Here is a 19,474-nt window from a genome sequence, read left to right as displayed (position 1 = left end):
AAGTGGCACATACCTCTAGGTGCCAGCTTATAGAATTGACCCCAAAATGCTAGAAAACAGCTATCTGTATGCTGCAGCCTACTATTGATACTATCATCAGTAAGGGACCACTTCTAGAAAAGTATAGCTTCATTACTCCCATCATAGTGACTCCTCAGCCACAGAGTATGTCCTCCTAATTATGATAAAATGTAGGATACATTTTCAGAATATACACTGTAAGCAAAAGCCCATTAGGTTAATGATTCTGTCGACTACCGTAAATTCACAATGTTCCTATAATAAAGGAGTAAAGATGTAGCTTCATATCATCTCTCTATATAAAAGGCAACACCAACGTTCTATGAAGCCTCCAGCCGGAAGTGTGAAGGGGGCGAGATATCCGGTTTCCCTATGAGTGTCTGCCCCGCCCTCTCTGTAACACAGTCAGTGAAGGAAAACAGCGGAGCACGAAATCAAATCGCTGGCTCTGTAACAGTGAAGGACTCAGAGGGGGGGGAGGGGAGAGAGGCCAGAGGGCAGGGACACACACACTCCCACATGCACACAGAAGAAAACATTGCTAGCCCCCGTTTCATTTGCATCAGAAACGGGGCTTTTTAGAGCACGAAATCAAATCGCTGGCTCTGTAACAGTGAAGGACTCAGAGGGGGGAGGGGAGAGAGGCCAGAGGGCAGGGACACACACACTCCCACATGCACACAGAAGAAAACATTGCTAGCCCCCGTTTCATTTGCATCAGAAACGGGGCTTTTTTACTAGTATATAATAAACAGAACAGTTAACTCAAATTGAACTGAAGACAGTATAGTATGTACACAGTACAGCAGATAATGTACATACAGACCTCTTTATTTATTTAGATTTTTGCTCACACCTTTTTCAGTAGTAGCTCAAGGTGAGTTACATTCAGTACACTGTATATTTCTTTGTTCCAGGAGGGCTCACAGTCTAAGTTTGTACCTGAGGTAATGGAGGGTTAAGTGACTTGCCCAAGATCACAAGGAGCAGCAGTGGGATTTGAACCAGCCACCTCTGGATTGCAAGACCGGTACTCTAACCACTAGGCCACTCCTCTCTTTGTTTTAAAACTACATGGCTGTAAACCTACATCTGTATAAAGTGCGGCCGTGTTTGCTATGCTGGCCTGCTACTTTTCATCAGTATGATTTCATGAATAGCCTGAAGGTCTGATGCTTAATCAGCAATTCCCAGCACCCGTCGCCTCGGCTTAACGTAAATCATTTTCAATGGCTTACTGTTAACCCAATGATATACTTTGCCTGACTATTACAATAACTGACATTTATACAATCTACCAACCATTTTCTAAATGGGATTAATACATTTAGGACAGATAATAAAAGCAACGTTGAGATAATTTATCACTGCGGTTTACACAGTGTTACTCATGGTGGGATGTAGAGCTTGCTGTAGTCAGTAGCCATAAAGTACAATCGTGACTGAAAATCAACTAAACCTCATAACAGGAGCTAACATTTGCTTCTAAATGAAAAGTTAAAGGTAAAATGCTTGGCTCAGTTCTTGTAGCAATACTCATGGGCTATGCTTTCAATATTTTACCATAAATTTTTGGCGCTTTCCCCAGGATTCTGTATATCACGGCTTTACATGCACAACTTGCTAAGTGTACTCTGTAACGTGGTGTGCTTAAAGTCATATAGTTGAAAAGAGGGTGTGGCCATAGGTGGGACATGGGTGTTTCTAAAATCTATGCGTTTTGATATAGAATACACTCAACTCTGAACCTAATTTATGTATCGGGATTTACGCCAAGTAAAACATGGCGTAAATGGCCACAACTAAATTTGGTCATGTGGAGAGGCGCTCGGCATATTCTATATATCGAGCAGAAATTTAAGCCTATTCTATAAAACATAGACATGTTTTAGTGAATACGCCTAGGTATATTTTTTTCCCCTGCGGAATTTTCAGGTGCCATATATAGAATCTAGCCCTTTGTCACTGTTCTTGTGCAAAAAACTAGGCACAAAGAAATTCACGTTTTACATGCATTGAACACTAATTTCAGATTACCATGTTACTGTAGCTTAGTAAATAAATAGACTTATTAATTTGAAAAATTCACTGCATGTTTATTATGATCTTGCAATTCTGGAGGAGTGGCCTAGTGGTTAGGGTGGTGGACTTTGGTCCTGGGGAACTGAGGAACTGAGTTTGATTCCCACTTCAGGCACAGGCAGCTCCTTGTGACTCTGGGCAAGTCACTTAACCCTCCATTGCCCCATGTAAGCCGCACTGAGCCTGCCATGAGTGGCAAAGCACGGGGTACAAATGTAACAAATAAAATAATTCTGCAAAGTTCTTACTTTCTTGTTGTTGTATGCCTTTTCTGCCTGGCTTGATTGAACTAAGCTCCCAGAAGCAGGATTGTCCACTATCTGCCTCTTTACAGTGCTCCACACATCTGGTTGTGCTGTACCAGTGGTTTAAAACCTAGTCCTTGGGACACACCTAGCCAGTCAGGTTTTCAGGAAATCCACAATGAATACTGTGGTGTTTCAGGGGCTGCCCCAGTGGCCCGACACCCCTTTTCCACTTCATTAGTATAAAGGGGATTCAGGAGATGGGCTACAGTTCAGGAGAAGAAAAAAACCTGGAGCAGTATCTTTTTGGAAGAGCTTTCAGTAGCCCATTAGACCCCATGATAATAGAATGGAGTATGTGGGTGTTCCTTTAAAGGCTGGGGAGAACTCCTACAGTCAGAGAGGAGGAAGCGGAAGGACAGGACAAGCAGAGTTAGAGGGAGAGAGCCCCAGTCCATGGAGAAAGACATGCAGAGAAATCCATGGACATAAAGCTAAGTCTTTGAACATTTTTCTTTGTCGATTATCCACCTTATAATCGAAAGAGAAAAACGCCTAGATTTCGACCCAAATCGGGAGATAGACGTTTATCTCACAAAAACGAATAAATCGGTATAATCGAAAGCCGATTTTGGACGTTTTCAACTGCACTCCGTCGCGGATGTGGACAAAGTTGATGGGGGTGTGGCAAAGGTGGAACTGGGGCGTGGTTATCGGCCGAGGAGAGATGTACGCGTTAGGGCGATAATCGAAAAAAATAAAGGCGTTTTTAGCGAACATTTAGGCCACTTTTGTTGGACCCTTTTTTCACACGAACAGGTCCCAAAAAAGTGCTCTAAATGACCAGATGACCATCGGAGGGAATCGGGGATGACCTCCCCTGACTCCCCCAGTGGTCAGTAACCCCCTCCCACCACAAAAAATTGATGTTTCACAACTTTTTATTTTCACCATCAAATGTCATACCCACCTCCCTGGCAGCAGTATGCAGGTCCCTGAAGCAGTTGTTAGGGGGTGCAGTGGACTTCAGACAGGTGGACCCAGGCCCATCCCCCCCTACCTGTTACAATTGTGCTAAATGCTTATTAGTCGTCCAACCCCCCCAAACCCACTGTACCCACATGTAGGTGCCCCCCTTCACCCCTTATGGCTATAATAATGGTGTAGACTTGTGGGCAGTGGGTTTTGAGGGGGATTTGGGGGGCTCAACACACAAGGGAAGGGTGCTATACACCTGGGAGCTCTTTTACCTTTTTTTTGTTATTGTAAAAGTGCCCCCTAGGGTGCCCGGTTGGTGTCCTGGCATGTGAGGGGGACCAGTGCACTATGAATCCTGGCCCCTCCCACGAACAAATGCCTTGGTTTTATTCGTTTTTGAGCTGGGCGCTTTCATTTTCCATTATCGCTGAAAAACAAAAACGCCCAGCTCACAAATTGTCGAATAAAACATGGATGTCTATTTTTTGCGAAAATACAGTTCGGTCCGCCCCTTCACGGACCCGTTCTCGGAGATAAACGCCCATGGAGATAGATGTTTTCGTTCAATTATGCCCCTCTTTGTGTACAAGATTTTGCCCCCCCCCCCTTTAGGTTTGTGCTTATGGCAGAAGCGGGCAGGTCAGTGTGAGAAAGTGAAACACTGCAGGGGAGGTGGCTGCCCAGCTCTGGTAGAAGTGGACTGAAGCCTGGACTGTAGTTCCTTTTGTTTTCATACTACATTGTATTTGAAAAGACTATGGACCTAACTTTGTTATGAAAGACTGATTAAATGGGACCCAACACTAAAAGAGAGAGAGAGAGAGAGAGAGAGAGAGAGAGAGCTGGGATGGAAGGCATCTTGGAGGAGGGGCTCCCCATTCCTGTTTACAGGGACATGTAAAAGGGGAAGTACCCTGACCCCACTAATTTGAAGCGGGCTTTGTTCAGAAAAAAAGACGCTGAGCAAGGACCCATCCTGGCAGAACTTAAGGACTTTTGTGTGAGAGTGTTGCAGAAGGAATAAATCTACCTAGGACAAAGCTGTGTTTGCCTCTTGAATTAATATGCCATTTAAGCAGCTGAAATCAATGCCAAAATGTCCATTTGGTGAAGATCCATCCTGAGCATACAAATCCATTTTATAGAAGGAATGTCATGCTGTACAAGGTAAGCACCCGAGTGGTCTAATTTTTATACAGTGACTTTCCTAGAGGGTCCAGTTTAAATTCAACACTGTAAAAAAAAAAAATGTTGCTATAGCAATAAAGGAAAAGTAATGATAACTTTCTTTCCTTTAGTCCTATCAGACCAGTCCAGACCAATGGGTTGCGTCTGTCTACCAGCAGATGGAGACAGAGAATGAAAATAGTTTTTAAGTGATTCGCCCCTTAAGGGCATCATGCTGCTTAGAATATTCAGTATTTCGAATAGCCAGGCAATGGTGCTCAAAATACGCCTGGTGACCAATACTGAAACTTTAAGATCAAATGTCTCAATCTGGTCAGAACCTTACCACCATTGCAGCATATACTCTACTGACATGCAGATATATCACTGAATCAGGAGACATACAATAGGTTAGGAACCTTAAAAGCAGAATCAGTGATACCTGAAAAATACAGCTTGTAACTAAAAGAAAATTAATCAACTAGCGAGGGATTCAGGACTGGTCTGATAGGACTAAAGGAAAGAAAGTTAACAGGTACGACATAGCTTTTCCTTCCATAGTCTCCTATCAGACCAGTCCAGGCCAATGGAATGTAGTAAAGCAACACAGTGTGAGACTAAAAGATTGAAACACTCAAAAAAAGAGATAAACTGGAATAGGCTTAGAGATTCTTCCCAACAAAACCCAGTAGAAAGACCAATCAGAAGGACTCTGGAAAGACAGAGGGTATAGAAGAGGAGAAGGAAGTGACCGCATGATAAGTAGAACAGAAAATAGCATTGACAGACAATGGAAGAGATACATAAAGTAAGAAATAAACCCAACTGGTGATTTTTCTTGAATGAGTCTTTGAAGGCAACAGCCTAAGACCAAAGCATATCTAGAAGGGAATATTGTAACTACAACAGAAGTCCTGGAGGAGTTGAATATCCAGAGAAGGGAATATAAGAAAGCAATCGGGAGCTGAAAAATAACTGTGTTTCCCTGTCTATATCTGTGCCAACCAGGAAAATCCAGAAGCAGATTGAAGAATCACTCTTCGCTGAGAATAAAGAAGGGAGATCAATGGGGTCTAAATAGAATGGTTACTGATTGATGAGATGCCACTCTATTCAGACATGAAAATCCAAATGTCATCATAAGGGCAAGAAGACAGCCTACTAGGCTCATAATACGACTACAATATCAGAGACTTCCTCAAGTTGTGTAACAGCAGTGGCTTATGCCAGTGCTATCGAGCTAGCTGCGCAAAAACAGCTAGAGTGTAGAATCACACAAAGTAGGTGGTTTATATAGCCAAAGCCATATGGGTGACCAGAAAAACTGTGCTACATAGTTATGCAGAGTAGATGAGGCACATACAGGTGAATTTTCGAAAGAGAAGGACGCCCATCTTCCGACACAAATCGGGAGATGGGCGTCCTTCTTTCAGGGTCGCCCAAATCGGCATAATGGAAAGCTAATTTTGGGCATCCTCAACTGCTTTCCATCGCAGGAATGACCAAAATTCAAGGGGGCGTGTCGGCACCATACCGAAGGCGGGACTGGGGTGTGATTTAGAGATGGGCGTCCTCGACCAATAATGGAAAAAGGGCGTCCCTGATGAGTATTTGGTCTTTACTTGACCAAGCCTCAAAAAGGTGCCCAAACTGACCAGATGACCACTGGAGGGAATCGGGGATGACCTCCCCTTACTCCCCCTAGTGGTCACCAACCCCTTCCAACCCCCCCAAAATAAATTTAAAAACATTTTTTGCCAGCTTCTATACCAGCCTCAAATGTCATACCCAGCTGCATCACAGCAGTATGCAGGTCCCTGGAGCAGTTTTTAGTGGGTGCAGTGCACTTCAGGCAGGCGGACCCAGGCCCATCCCCCCCTACCTGTTATACTTGTGGTGGTAAATGTTGAGCCCTCCAAACCCTCCCAAAACCCACTGTACCCACATGTAGGTGCCCCCCTTCACCCCTTAGGGCTATGGTAGTGGTGTACAGTTTTGGGGAGTGGGTTGTGGGGAGTGGGTTTTGGGGGGCTCAGCACCGAAGGTAAGAGAGCTATGCACCTGGGAGCAATTTGTGAAGTTCACTGCAGTGCCCCTAGGGTGCCCAGTTGGTGTTCTGGCATGTGAGGGGGACAAGTGCATTATGAATGCTGGCTCCTCCCACAACCGCTTGGACTTGGTTGTTTTTGAGATGGGCGTCCTCGGTTTCCATTATCGCCGAAAACCGGGAACGACCATCTCTAAGGTCGACCAAAATTTCATGATTTGGATGTTCCCGACCGTATTATCGAAACGAATGATGGATGCCCATCTTGTTTCGATAATACGGGTTGCCCCGTCCCTTTACGGGGCCATCCTGCAGGGACGCCCTCATGACAACTTGGGCGCCTCGTTCCATTATGCCCCTCATAGTCAATCACCAAAACCAGAAAAGACAGTCTACTGATGCAGCCAAGCACCATAAGCAAATGCATCAAGAGATGTTATACATCTAGGCATGGTAGTTGGAGCTATAGTCTAGATGTGGCTATCAAAACTGGAGACACCCATGCCACTGCTGTAGCAAGAGTTATAGAAGCGAGTGGGCAGCTGCATCCATACAGGCAGCCACAGTAGCTGGTGAAATATAGTCAGCTGCTACAGGCAGCCATGGTATATGATGTCATAGGGGTGCTGCGGTGGATAGTGTAATACTGGAAGGTGTAATAGCTGGTATAACACTGTTGGCTGTGGTGACAGGTATCATATAGGTGCTGTGATGGCTGGTTTCATACATGCACCCAAAGTCATGCAGTCAGCTGCTGCCTGGGAAGCCACACAAATATGCATCTAACGTCTCACTGATAGCTAGTATATCTGATGCCTCATAGGCAGCTTTGTGACTTTTTTATGTTGGCGGGAGCAGACATTTGGAGATAGAGACAATCTGATACCCGAATCTCTTCATATTTGATGTCCATATAGTCTTTTTAAAGACTTTGAGCTTAGTATCAATCTTTTATATACAGATGTTTTAGTATTTAAATCACAGACCCCTTAAAGTCAAAATACGGTTCGTGTTGGGTCATTTTCATTGAATAAAGATCTTCTGCCAACCATTGTTTGCTTTGCTGTTTTTTTAGCACCCTGTGTGTTCTGCGGAGTGAGCTCTCCTTGGTTTCATTGCTTGAGCTTTGCAACTGTGTCATACATACAGCTTTCATAACTCAGCCATACAGAAAACTCCTGGAACTGTGCTCTACAGGCAGCCGGTCATATATAGGGTGACAGAGTAGCCGTGCTACACAGCTGGCTACTAGAACAGTGCCATACAGCTGACATGAAATGCTATGACATATAGGCAACTGCTAAAGGTAAAGAAGAAATTCCACTGTTTCAGCCGTGCAACGCAGCTGATTGTGCAACTGTAAAAGACAGATGATTGTCACATCTATGAAATACTGGTACAATGTGACTGAGCTGGTTGTTAAAGGGATAAACTGAATAGTACCATCAGTTGTTGCAACTATGCAAAACAGGTGACTGTTGCAACTACACAACAGAGGTGGTGGTAGCAGGAGCCACCTAGGTAGATGCTGCAGGAGAGCTAGACCAGCAGCCGCATAGGAGAGCAATACATCTGGTTGCTGCTACTGGGAAGAAACCCAAAGTGGTGTTGCAATTGTGCAATATAGGTGGTTGCTGAAACCCAAGATGGTTGCAGCAAATGTGCCACACAGGTGGCCAGAGCCACTGTGCAATCAAGACGGTTGCTGAAAAAGTGCCACTCAGGAGGCCAGTGCTACTGTGCAACCAAGACTGTTGCTGTAAATGAGCCACATAGATGGCCTGTGCCACTGTGCAACCCTGGTGGTTGCTGCAATCGCACAACCTAGGAGGCTGCCGAACTGTGCAATACAAGTAGTGCAGAAAGCTTGCAACTAGGGGTGGGCAATTAATGCATTAATAATGGTATTAATGTGTTAATATTTTAATGCAGGTCATGCATTTTAAGGTGGCCCAATTCTTTTTTAACACTGACATGCTGACCCGCTTTTACTTCTATAGCAGAGTTCCCTTTCTCCTTTCTTGGTGCTCCTTATCTCTCTCTGCACTGCCAGGCTCTACAGATAAAAATTTGAGTCACCGTGGTTCAGGAAGTTTGGGAAGTCCTGCAGGACTTAAAACCGTGAGACTTCCCCAACTTTCTGCACCGTGCAACTCAAGTATCTGCAGAACCCGGTGTCAGGTTCTCAGGTTCAGAGCCCGCGGGGCCGGGCTCTGGAGCAAACGTGAGCCCTTGGGCTGCTGATGAGGAGCGACAGCAGCAGGCAAAACCCACCAACCAACGCTGGGCAAGCACACCGGCACCAGCAGGGACTGCAGGCACCGCCTAGCAAGCCGGAACACACGGACTGGAAGACACAGGACTGGAACACTGGACTGCAACACTGGACTGGAATCCCCCGGACTGGAGGACACAGGACTGGAACACACACCAGACCGGAACACACTGGACTGGAGCGCACCAGACTGGAACACACACCGGACCGGAACACACTGGACTGGAGCACACTGGACTAGTCCGTACAGCTTCACCTGTACTTAGCCACTGCCCCCCAAGGGTTGAGCCCTTGGGTTCGAGTGGCCGGCAGGACTTACCGGATACCGGATGACACAGGGACCAGGATGGGAAACAGAAGACTCCTAAATCCTAAACTGACCTAAATGCTCCCAAGCCCTAAACCAACAGAAGTGTTCCTAACAGTAAACTAACAAAAGGACTTCCTAAGCCCTATACTAACAGGAGTGCCCCTAGGCACTGACCTAACAGGAGTGCTTCTCACAGCACCAAAAGGAAAAGCAGGGGAGCTACCAGGGAAAGGCAGGGAAGCTAAACACATAAGCCAAAAGTGCTTCCAAAGCACCAAACACAAACAGCAAAGACTGCAATGCTCCCAACAGCACAAACACCAGAAGTACTTCTAACAGCCAAATCTGCAGGGTTCCTAACAACACCAAACCCTGAAGTACTTCTATCAGCAACAGAGCTTCCAAAGCCCTACACACAGCAATGCTTCCAAAGCACCAAGAGGGAAAAGCAGGGGAACCACAAGGGAAAAGCAGGAAAGCTAAACACACAGTCACAAGTGCACACTGCACTAACACTAACCTGGACCTAAAGCAAGTAGCAAAAGCAAACGTTGCAAAAGGTCCTGAAGGGAAGAACACCACTTCCTTATCAAGGCCCTCCCTGATGATGTCACACTCCCTAGACCCAGGCAGACAGCACACTGAAACCCAGAGAGGCCCAACCCACACCAATGCACCACCGTGAAGCACTTGAAGCCAGTACACCCAAAGTGAGGTAGCGCTAACTCAGTCCACACACACAGCTGTAGTAAAGTGAAACAATTAGAGTCATGCTGCTGGAAGCTGCCAGCATAGAGAGCGAGAGCTAGCTCAGAAAGGGCAGACAAAAGAAACAGAAGCCAGCTAAGAAGCTGACCCCCAGGAAAAAGGTAAGTTTGAGAGGGGTTCTGACCACGATCATAACACCCGGCCATGCAGGGAGAGATAAGGAGCATGGAGGAAGGCGAAAAGGAGCCCAGCTATAAAGTTAAAAGCAGCAGGAGAGGGAAAGAACATAATCTGAATGAAGGCTGGGGAGGGTACCAAGGGAGAAACTGGAGGAGAGGCTTTGGAGGGGGCATGATAGAAACTGGGGGAAAGACTGGGGAGGGGGGCATGAGACAATCTGGATGTAGGCTGGGGAGGGGGCCATTAGAGAATCTGGATGAAGGCTGGATGCATGCCGTGATTAAGCGCAATTAATGTGCAATTAAAATTTTTAATGCTTGCCCACCCCTACTTGCAACCTAGGTGGACAACAGCATCACCAAGATCCCCAAGGTGGCCAACAGTGCCACATAGGGAAGGTGAAGCATAGGAAGATATAATAAGGGCTGTGCACTTCTCGTGGAAGTCGTGTACCACAGCTGAATGGAAAAATTGTTCAATTGGGCAACTGGGTCAGCTCTGAATCATCATTGGCTACCAAACTTTAGTTCTGACTAGATGGGAAACATAAACAGAATGAAAAAACACAACTGACTTTACCTTAAAAAAAGAGACGACTGGGATAGCTCTATGCATAGTTAAACAATTCAATTCAGAAGACTTTTTTTTTTTTTTTTAATTAAAAAAGGGATCTTTTTTCCCTAGCTGAATCTAAGATTATTTTCTCAGGTAAAACTATAGACAACTTTATAATATCAGAAAAGAGACTGGATTCTTGTGGGAAATACAGCCGAGGTTCTAGGCCAAGATAGTCTAATCTCCAGCACAGATATAGAGATAGGAAATCTTATGCTACAAAGAATAAGACTACATAAGGCACAACACATAGTTACTTCGAGAACTGGCAAACAATATTTTTCCAGCATATTCACAAATACAGTTCTCAAGATTAGCAGTTATCTGACCTCAGGATCCACACCTGAGAAAGAATAAAAGGGAGAGACACTTAAAAGTGAGCTGGCTCTTCCCCCACCCCCCAGCGTAAGGACAGAAGAGCTATTAAATGTCCAGATTTACCTACTAAGAGTCATACCACTAGGACAGTCAGGAAACGTAATTAGAAAAAAAACCCACCAGCTGATGGAAAGAGGAAGAGAATTCTGGTCGGAAAAAAACTGTGACAAAAAATTTAAAGCAGCACCTATAAACAAAAAGCTAGTCGTCCATATAGAAAGTCACAGATAAACATTAACTGCTTAAAGAAATTGGAAGAACAAGGCTTTCTGCCAGTAACTCATGCAGCTGAGCAGGAGTCATTGCTGTGAGGAATGAACAAGCCATAATACACCTGTGTGGGTTTAAAAAGGAACAGAAACACAGACAACATTAGCGCACTGAAATAGCTGAAATAAATCAGGACAGGCTCACCAAATGCAGGCTGAACTCCAAAGGAGAAATTGATGTTTCAGGGTGAGAGGTGGTAGGGAAATCAGAGGCCTCTGAGATATACTTCAGCTCCATGTAACAGCTGCCTTATTTTTAAACAGCAGCTTATGCCAAAGAAGGCACCCCAACTCAACTGAAGCCCAGATATTAAACTGGGTCAGGAGAACAAGCCAAGGACGGCACCTCCAACTTGACTGAAGCACAGCTGAGAAGCTGGTTCAGGAGAACAAGCCAAATGGGCATCCCCAAGACAACTGAGACTCACCATAAAATTGGCTCCGGAGCACAAAGCCCCAAAAGGGTAGTTAAAGCTCAACTGAAACTAGTTAATAACGAGGTCAGGGGCAGGGCTGTTAGCCCATCATCCATCCGCTTGGGAGATAGAAAATTATTGAGCATTCTATACAGCACGATACCCTTAAGGGGCAGGTTACTTGACAACTATTTTCATTCTCTGTCTCTATCCGCTGGTAGACAAACACAGTTCAGTGGTCTGGACTGGTCTGATAGGACGCTATGGAAGGAAACAACTGCATGAGAGCAATGGAAGGCACATGAATTTTACAGAAAGATAGAGCAAGTCTGGTATTTGATATTTTTTTTTTCAGAGTAAAGGCAAACAATTTAATATCCAGCATGAAGACAAAAACCAAAAAGCAGTAAAACCGATGAAAACACATTGCACCCTAAAATTTAGCACATTGCTTTATTTCTTTTCTTGATGACAACTCACCAATGCAGTGTTATTTACACTTAGGCTAGGACGTGCAATCTAAAAGGAGGTGGAAATACTCACAGCTTTGGCTGTGATGCTGGGCAGAAATATAAAAATGTCACCAACTCATGTGTTATATTGCTGCTGTTAAATCTGCCTTAGCTATTGCAATGATCTCAGAAATGCTGTATACCTTACAAGCAATTCTCCATGGGGGTCTTTTACTAAGCGGCGGTAAGCCAACGCGGGTTTACTGCTCACTAAACAGGAAGTACTGCCGGGCTACTGCAGCAGCCCAGTGGCTAGTTCCTACCCCTAGCACTCATCATTTCCAGCGCTACAAAAATATTTTTTTGTTTTGTCGCACCGGTGTTTATCCGGCGGCAATCGGGCAGTGGCGCTGTGTGATGCCTGGTTATTGCTGAGTTAGCGAAGTATGGCCACGTAAATGGGTGGCGATAAGTGCTCCCCCCCCAAAATGGCCACGTTTCACCATGCGTCAAAAACACGCGCTGGCCAACTTTTGCCGCATCTTAGTAAAAGGACCCTCATATGAATAAGTATCCTCAATTCCCACTTCAGGCACAGGCAGCTCCTTGTGACTCTGGGCAAGTCACTTAACCCTCCATTGCCCCAGGTCCAAATAAGTACCTGTATATAATATGTAAGCCGCATTGAGCCTGCCATGAGTGGGAAAGCGCGGGGTACAAATGTAACAACAACAAAACAATGACTACATCATTTGTGATGCAATTTCTCCTCCTCTGTGGGTAACGAAACTCCTACATCCAAACATACTGAAATCTAATCCTTCAGTATTCTAGAAACAGAAATGGATTAAATCTGCCCAAGAAATTCTGTGTACCAACATTTATTTTTAAAATAAAACTCATGATTCATTAAAGGCCAGAACCTAAACCTCTCATATATATATTAATATTATTAGCATTTGTATAGCGCTACCAGACGCACGCAGCGCTGAACACCTGATACAAAGAGACAGTCCCTGCTCAAAAGAGCTTACAATCTAAAATAATACAGACAGACAAGACAGTTACGGGTGAGGGAAGTAATGGGAGCTAAAAAGCAGCAGTGAAAAGGTGGGTTTTCAGCATAGATTTGAAAACAGGTAGAGATGGAGCTAGATGTATAGGTCCAGGAAGTCTATTCCAGGCATAAGGTGCTGCGAGTCCGCAATGTATATATATACTATAAAAACTACATGATTGCTATTCATTTTTGTCTTGAATAGTGACTTTCTTCATAGATGTACATCAAATGTCAATTGTATTATATGCTGGGGACATTAGGGATAAACAATACATTTTGACCTATATTACTATGCCTCTATGACTTGTTATCCTGATATGAAAATCGTCTGCGATATTAAATCCAAGGTACCTCCACCAGTCTCATAAAAGAGCAATGGTTCTTTTATTTTATTGTTACAAATGAAACCTCTTTAACCATTTAGGGCCCTGTTTACAATGGTGTGCGCTAACGGTGTAGATGACCATAATATTCCTATGGGCGTCTACACGGTTAGTGAATGCTAAAAACGCTAGTGCTCCTTTGTAAACAGGGTCCTTAATATTTATAACACTTTATGAAAATTCTCAGCTGTATCAAAAGAGGATTTAAATATTAAGAAAGGGAAGAATAAACAGTTTACCAATTTACTAGAATTGGTAGTCTTAACTGATGTAGTACTGTAGAAAACACATTTTTTTAAAAATGTGACTATACAAAATTAGCAAATCAATAGCAATATAAGGAATTCTGGAATCCACCCTCATAAAGAAGCAAGCCTAATCTCAAACCCTTACCAGATTCTTTAGGAAAACATACAGTGCTATCAAAACTTTTACCTCTCCAGTGCTACACAACTATTACTATATAGCATACTAAAGCATAATGATTATCTAATACTAGTAAGAACGGCCCATTTCTGAGGCCAATGAAACGGACGCTAGCAAAGGCGCTTTGGTTACCATCTCCCCCCTTGTTGGTGGACTTACCCTCCGTGCTTGAGGGTGGTCGTGGTCGCCTCGCCGCGCCCCGTGACGTACAGAGTGGCTGGCTGGCTCCCTCGCTGCGTGTGACCTACAGCCTGCCTGCCTCACACTCCCTCCGTTCGTCGTCACGTAGATCGATGTATGCCCCGCCCTTGCGTCAAACGTGATGACGTCGAGGGCGTAGCAATGCGATTGGTCAAGTGTCATTAATGGGGATAAATTCCGATCTATGCCGCCTCACAAACCGGAAGTTGCAGCTTCATTAGAACGTTGAGGTAGCGAATTATGTGCGGAAGGGGCGTGGCTGAGGGCGGGCCTATCAGTGAGAGTGAGTGGTGCCTGAGTGACAGTGAGTGGTGACAGCCTAAGTGAAGGGCTCCAGTGTTTCCCTGCCACAGAGTGAGCTTCAGAATGTTTGAGGTGAGAATTATTTATATAGATGTAGTTATCATATATAGAAGACAAGTGATCACTAAATTTTTTTAATGTTGCTAATGACATTAGTGTTATAGTGCTGCTTCCATAAATTGTGTATGCTCAGGAAATTTCTCGGCAACAATCTATCTATCTATTTATCTAAAATGTGTGTGTGTGTGTGTGTGTGTGTGTGTGTGCGTGTGCGTACATATATATATATATATATATATATATATATATACAAACACACAAAACAATATGTACCTGCCCTTTTGCTCTTTGGGGTTTAACTAGATGTTGAAAGAAATGCATAGAAGTTTTTGAAAGCCCTTTTAATTACATTTCCCTTATCCTTATAAATGAAAAGACATTTCGATGCTTCTGTTCTGTTTGGCATCAGAAATTGCCAGTGTATCAAAATTTGCAGAGCAGCATAAATAACTCTAATGTATCTCTGGTAAATAAATTTATAACACAAAGTTTTGAAGCTCTTATTGTAATTGCCTACCTAAAAATTTTAAGACAGGGAAAAATTGATAAACATTTTTGCACTGAGGGGAAAAAAAGGTGAAAATATTTGAATATAACCAAAGGAGGAGGATCACTGCACTACAGTTGCAACAACCCACCATCCCACACCTATATTCTGTATTTCTTTAGATCAGGGTTGCTAACTTAGGCCCTCACCCAGTCGGATTTTCAGGATTTCCCCAATGAAAATGCATGAGATCTATTTGCATACAATGGAGACCGTGCATATAAACAGATCTTATGCAAATTCATTGGGGAAATCCTGAAAATCTGAAAAGTGGCAGGGCCGGTCTTAGCAAGTGCGGGGTCCTATGCAGACCAATCTGATGGGGCCCCATCCTAGCCCCGCCCCGCCCCCACCCTAGCTCCAGGGCCGGCCACCCCTCCATCTGAGCTCCAGGGCGGCCACCCCTCCCTCCGAGCTCCCGGGCCATCCCCAGGGCTCCCCAGCTCCCTCCCTCCCTCCCAGCTCCAAGGCCCCCCTCCCTCCCAGCTCCAAGGCCTGTCTCTCTCTCTCTCCCTCCCACCCACCAGCTCCAAGGCCCCCTACCCACCAGTTCCCACCCAGCTCCAAGGCCCGCCTCCCTCTGAATTTTAAAAGTTACCTCGTCGTCGACGTTGGAGCGGCCGGCAGGTACCAGCAGCAGTGAAAAGCGTGCGAGCTGCTGGGTGGCGCTTCGGGAGTCTTCCTTTCCCTTGTTCAGCTCTGGTCCCGCCCTCAAAAAAGGGCGGGACCAGAGCTGAACGAGGGAAAGGAAGACTCCCGAAGCGCAGCCCAGCAGCTCGCATGCTTTTCACTGCTGCTGCTATCTGCCGGCCGCTCCGACGATGTAACTTAAAATTCAGAAGGCGGGGGGACTGGAGCTTGGGCAGTCGGGGCGACTTCAGGCGCGCTGCGCGGGGCCCCCTTGAGCGCGAGGCCCTATGTAGTCGCTTCGCCCTATGACCGGCCCTGGGTAGTGGCCGTCGAGGACCGAGGTTGGACACCCCTACTTTATATAATCATGTCAGCAGTCCCAAGAAAAGGCTGTGACACTTTTTAACATAAGACAGAAGCATCACCAAAGGAGAAGGATCATGACGCACTGCCTCCAGTGGGGGGGGAGAGGGGGGGGGGGTTGGGCAGCAGTACTGTCACCCATCTCACTCCTACCTATGGCCGAGCTTTTAAATCTTAGCCAAAAAAGGAGCCATCATCTGCGCAGGGATCAAATCTTGCATAACCAAACAGAGGTTGAGACAAGTTCATGCGTTATTGGTTTGATACTAACATTTCTGTCATCAGGTATTTTACAAGAACTATGAGGCTCATTCACTATAATGTGATAGGGTTTTTAAGGGCCCTTTTACTAAAGCTTAATGTGCGAGAAATGCTAAGAAGCTCACGGAATTGAGGCGTGGCCTAACGGTTACTACAGCAGACTTTGATCCAGGCATCCTGGATTCAATTCCCACTGCAGCTCCTTGTCACCTGGGGCAAGCCACTTTGGTGGCCTTTTACAAAGGCATGGCAAGACTACTGCGGGTTTGCTGCGCGCAACAATTCGGCGCTAACATAGGAGCCCGGCAGCCATTTCCAGGGCCTCAGAAATTTTATTTTTTATTTGAGCATTGGGGGGCACACCTGGTGGTAATTGGCGCTGCCCGGTTACCACTGGGCTACCGCAGGAGCACTTACCACCTTCGAAACAGGAAGCAGTTAAGGGCTCCCCCAGGAAATGGCTGTGCAGCAAGTGGTTAACTTACCGCAAAGCCCGTTTCCAATTTTCTTTCATTAAAAAAATACTTTTACCCACTGCTGTAAAAAGGGGCATCGGTGAACGGCAAATCCACGTGCCAAAGCCACCGCAGGGCCTCTTTTACCGCAGCTTGGTAAAAGGACCCCTTAACCCTCCATTGCCTCAGGTAGAAAAACTTAGATCGTGAGCCTTCTCTTAACACATAATGTCTGATTGTGCTCCGCTTTGAACTTCATGGGTAAGCAGATTATAAATGCCTAAATTAAATTAAATAGGTGGAAAACGGGCTGATTAGCATTCAGGGGCCTTTCACTAAGTGGTGGTAAAAGGGAAGTATCGCTGAGCTACCACAGTAGCCCAGCGGCAGTTCCCTCCCCCAGCATGCGTCATTTCTGGTGATGAAAACATATCTCAATTTTTGTAGCACCGGTGTGTACCAGGCAGTAATCGAGCAGTGCTGTGCGCTGCTCGGTTACCGCCGGGTTAGCGTGGGAGCCCTTACCGCCATCTCAATGGGCGGCAGTAAGTAATTCCCCCCCAAAAATGGCCGTGCGGCAAGTGCTTCACTTGCCACACGGCCATTTCTTGAAAAAAAAAATAAAGACCTGCCTTTTACTCACTGATGCCAGCGCAGCTCCCCCTTTTACTCCAGCTTTGTAAAAGGACCCCTTAGTACAGGAATTGTTATTAGCAGTAGCTCCCAATGAAAAAAAAATGTAATGTGCGATGAATGATACGTCTTTTCTGTTTTAAAATGTTTTTACATCTAAACCAATCAGCTTCTCTATCCGTCACTGTAGCAATGTAAAGATTCATATCACTGAAATACTGTGCCTGATGCATGAAAAGCATTCAGTGATATTATTTACACCATACATGTCCAGCATTGACTCAACGGCCCCGCAAAAAAATTCCAAGCTTATTTACATTCAACCCAGAATAGGTAAGTTGGTTACTCTCAAAGACCTACCAGATGGATCAATAAGTAAAAGCTAGATTTATTAACGTGTGCTAACACTTATCACGCATTATTAGTAACTAGGTTCCACTATATAAAACAGCATGGTAGAGCATGAAAAGTAACTCCAAATGTACGTACATATATATTTATTTTTTTTAAATAGTGTAGTATTACTATCAAAGAGTGCGTTTAATAGCTGCTCAGCATGGCAGGTTCTATTTACTGCATATTTAATGACTGCATCTTGTGCTTTAAGAAGATAATTTACCTTTATGGAACTACCTAGGTCATGAAAAAAAAAAAACAGCTGTTTGTAGTCGTTCAGATGAAAATAGCCTCAACATCGGATCGCCTTCACAACAGGCATGCACTTGTGAAAATAAAAATAAAGAAAAATACGGTCGATCTTCACTGTTTCATTGAAATGAGGAAAAAAAAAAAAAACTGCAGCGCTGAAATGTGAAGGCCTTTCTTTCAAAAACCAGCAGGGAGGGAAGAGCTTTATTTCTTACCTGATATGCACAGCTTTCCTGGTGTACCATCTCAGAGCATCATACAAAGAGCAGAAAACACAGCTGGGAAAAAATTACATGAGCTGCAGAGCTGATTTTTTTTTTTTTTTTTTTTTTTTTTTTTTCACAGCATTGGAAGGAAAAGCGAACACACTTGCAAGGCAAGAGGCTTCCTGCAGATTAAAATGGATGCTGCCTCTGCTGTTCCAACCTGCGCAATGGCACTGCCTTCGCCAGTGAGGAGCAAAGCGGAGCTGTTCTCCTCTGGGAACCAAGGAAAGCTTAGTAACATCTAGTCAGGACTGTGATGGGGGGAGGGGACTCGGTACCTCACTACACAATCAGCCAATTATATTATAGACACAAAGAAAAGGATCAGACTGAAGCTTGTGTGACCTTCTGGTGCTGTATGAAGGCAGCTAACTGATGTAGAAATACTCTAGCCCTCATTAAAGAGAAAGGCACACACACACAAAAGTCTAGTCAGGGTCAAGTCTTCCAGCTGAGCATTTAGGACTTCTGGTATCCTTTCCCTTCCCACCTCAGCATACATGAGATTGCTTGCAAAGTATATTTAAGCATAACAGTTTGCAGCATACAGCTACTGACATGTCAGAGCTGCTGAAATTTCACTCAAAACAAGAAGCCTCACAAATTCTTAATTGCTTTTGGATGAGCTTGGACATATACAGGCTAATGGATGTGATACAGTAGTATAGGGGAAAAAGCACCCTGTGAAAAATGGCTGATTTCCCTCTTATCCACCCATGCTTTCCTCTTCTGTTATCTCTTTCCTTAATATATCACCTTACTCCTTTGTTCATCCTACCTCTTGTTCTCCATCCTGCTGCCCTATCTCATCATCTTTCTACCTGTCCATTTCATCTCTCAGTCAATTCCCCTTCCCTATGAATTTTTCAAGCTGCCAACTCCCATAGGAAGAAACAAGAACAGCAGAAAGGATTGTGGGAGGAAGATGGCATCATGGGAATTCTTATGAGTTTTGGCACTGGTCTGCCAAGCAAGCAGGTGGTGCTGTACCCCACATGGTATAGACTGACAAACACATAACAGACTTTAACAAATGTTAACAGCTCCTACATGACTGCTGCTATGAGATTGTATTAGCTGCACTGTTACAAACCT

The 19,474-nt window shown here is 44.8% G+C and overlaps 1 protein-coding gene across 8 annotated transcripts in view; it reads right to left on the bottom strand.

Moving 5' to 3' along the window:
- LOC115478872 (schwannomin-interacting protein 1) overlaps window positions 1-19,474 on the bottom strand; it is a 694,349-nt gene that overhangs the window by 54,761 nt on the left and 620,114 nt on the right. The window contains exon 1 of one of the 8 annotated variants that reach the window (XM_030216515.1): window positions 18,329-18,436. The exons of the other annotated variants lie outside the window; for them this stretch is intronic. Within the exon in view, the coding sequence (XP_030072375.1) occupies window positions 18,329-18,358 (30 nt within the window). The 5' untranslated portion in view covers window positions 18,359-18,436. Of the gene's footprint in view, window positions 1-18,328; window positions 18,437-19,474 lie in introns of those variants that run through there. 8 annotated transcript variants of the gene reach the window in all.

This window comes from Microcaecilia unicolor, chromosome 10 (assembly GCF_901765095.1).
Source record: "Microcaecilia unicolor chromosome 10, aMicUni1.1, whole genome shotgun sequence".
Classification (NCBI taxonomy): domain Eukaryota; kingdom Metazoa; phylum Chordata; class Amphibia; order Gymnophiona; family Siphonopidae; genus Microcaecilia; species Microcaecilia unicolor.
This window is presented reverse-complemented; position numbering and strand designations above follow the sequence as displayed.